Raw genomic sequence first — 2,096 nt, forward strand, 5'->3', positions numbered from 1 at the left:
GCTCCTACTGAATCGAACTGTCAATGCCAAGTGATCAGGCTCACATCCACGTTGCTGGTCGAGACTGGCACTGCCAAGTGATCAGGCTCACATCCACGTTGCTGGTCGAGACTTGCGGACGAAGCTTGCGTAAGCTTTCCCGGAGAACCAAAAAAGTGGTTGCAGCGATGAACACCTAAAATATTGCAGTATCAAGCCGCTGTTAAAACGATCAAGCGCGCTGGTGGCATTTCACCTTCTAACCGTTGCTGTGGTCATTGGAGTCATCACAATCGTGATCTTTCTTGCCGATCTAGCCCTGACTCTCGGTTGAGTCGGGATTGCGCTGGCGATGGCGGTGGGGGGGTGTAGGATAATGCGTCCTAAGACATGTCCTAAAGTGTCCTATTTGTCCTAAATTTTACAGGGAGATTTTGGAGATGTGTCCTAAAAAGCGACTAATCCTTCGCTACAGAATATTATAATTTGTGTCCTCCATATTGTCCTAAAACTCAAATATTAACTTTCTTCTGGACCTTCTACTTAAAATTACATAAGCGTTACTTAATACACACATTAGCGTTACTTACTGTCCTAAGAACCATTTATCAATCTCCACCACGGCAGCTAAGCACCATGGACCATCGCGGCTACTCCTTCTGCATCAAGCGCTCGTGTCCTGAAACAAGCACGGTTTACTACGTCTGCAAGCGGTTCCGCAAAGGATGCAAGGCTAAGATAACTGTCCGATCAGGTGCAGTTGTAGCAGACGGGGTTCTACATACGTGCGACGAGGCGGTGCCACAAGTCATTGATGTGCGCAGCGAAATGCGCCTAGAGCTACAGCGACGCAGCGTCAGCAACATGGCTACCCCTCCACCAGTTGTCTGGCAAGAGGTGTACGACGGGATCAAGCGCCGCCATGCTGCCGCTATATCCAGCGTATCGAGGATATCAAACACCTCCGCCAGAAAGCCCCTCAGCATGCCCCACCAGCGACACTGGAGATTCCTGAAGACTACAAAAGGTTTGAGTAGATGCAGATAGAACCTACTAATACAATATTCCCATGTGTAATTGCTCTTGTGAATTATAGATGAATAATTGAATTATATTGATAAGACAGTAGAAAACTAGTAACGTTGTCCTAATAGGACAGTGCATGTTGGGTTTGATGTTGTCCTAATAGGACAGTAGTCTGAGTTGCTGTGTGTCCTAATAGGACATAATAAGTGTCGAGTTGTTGAGTGTCCTATTAGGACACACGTAGCCTGGCCTAAAGCACATTGTGGTGTCCTAAATATTGGACCGTTTATGAACCGATTGCTAGTTTTTTATCCCAGGTTTTAGGACAATACGACACTTTAGGACACCTAGTAGGACGCATTCTCTCCTACCACTTGCCTTGGTACAGGCACATTACGAGGGTAACCTCATCGTGAACGTCGTCAAGTACATCAAGAACAGCGATCATCGCATGTATGGCTGCATCGCCAAGAAGTTCGACGGAGTTCTCATCGAACCGAAGGTACGTGCAGCCCAGCAATTAGCAAGCGGTCTTATGGTCATCCTCTCCAAGATGTTCGATCGTTGTGCCGGTGGAACTTTTACTGAGGATGATACTGTGAATGATGCCGCTCTCGACACCTTCATCTTCTACGACCTGGAGGAGTTTACGGTCCCGTCAGGTGAAGCTGATGTCATTCACAACTACCTCCCAGTGGCTGGAGATACGCGTGACGTGCTCTTTGCTTTCCTAGATCGAGCTACTCTTGTGATTGGCGATCGCTTCGCCAAACGTGCAATTGCAGCTTCAGGGCTGAAAGAACAAGTGGAGCTGTTGATCACAATTGCGCAGTGTCTAGCCGGTAAACTAGGAATACAACGACGCACTGGATCGAGCCACTACACTCGTCGAGAAGATCCGTGAATTGATGCCAGAGGAACATCAAAGTCACTTGAAACTCACTGCGACGTCACTGCCTGCTGTGCTACAACAAAAGATCAGCTCAACGAGTGAGTTGACGGCATCAGTGAGTGCGATCACACTGCTGACGACACAAGAGGCAACGGAGGACGAACTGGAGGAAGACGACGTGTTCGACCCCAAGACAGTA

The 2,096-nt window shown here is 48.1% G+C and overlaps 1 protein-coding gene across 1 annotated transcript; it reads left to right on the plus strand.

Moving 5' to 3' along the window:
* Positions 1-1,456: 1,456 nt before the first annotated feature.
* Positions 1,457-1,823, plus strand: PITG_10975 (uncharacterized protein; the record flags this gene model as incomplete). The annotated part of the gene is made up of 2 exons (XM_002901722.1): positions 1,457-1,753; positions 1,806-1,823. The coding sequence occupies 2 exons, from the start codon at positions 1,457-1,459 to the stop codon at positions 1,821-1,823; spliced, it is 315 nt and encodes a 104-aa protein (XP_002901768.1).
* Between the last annotated feature and the right edge of the window lie 273 nt (positions 1,824-2,096).

This window comes from Phytophthora infestans, genomic scaffold (genome assembly GCF_000142945.1).
Source record: "Phytophthora infestans T30-4 supercont1.19 genomic scaffold, whole genome shotgun sequence".
Lineage (NCBI taxonomy): Eukaryota > Oomycota > Peronosporomycetes > Peronosporales > Peronosporaceae > Phytophthora > Phytophthora infestans.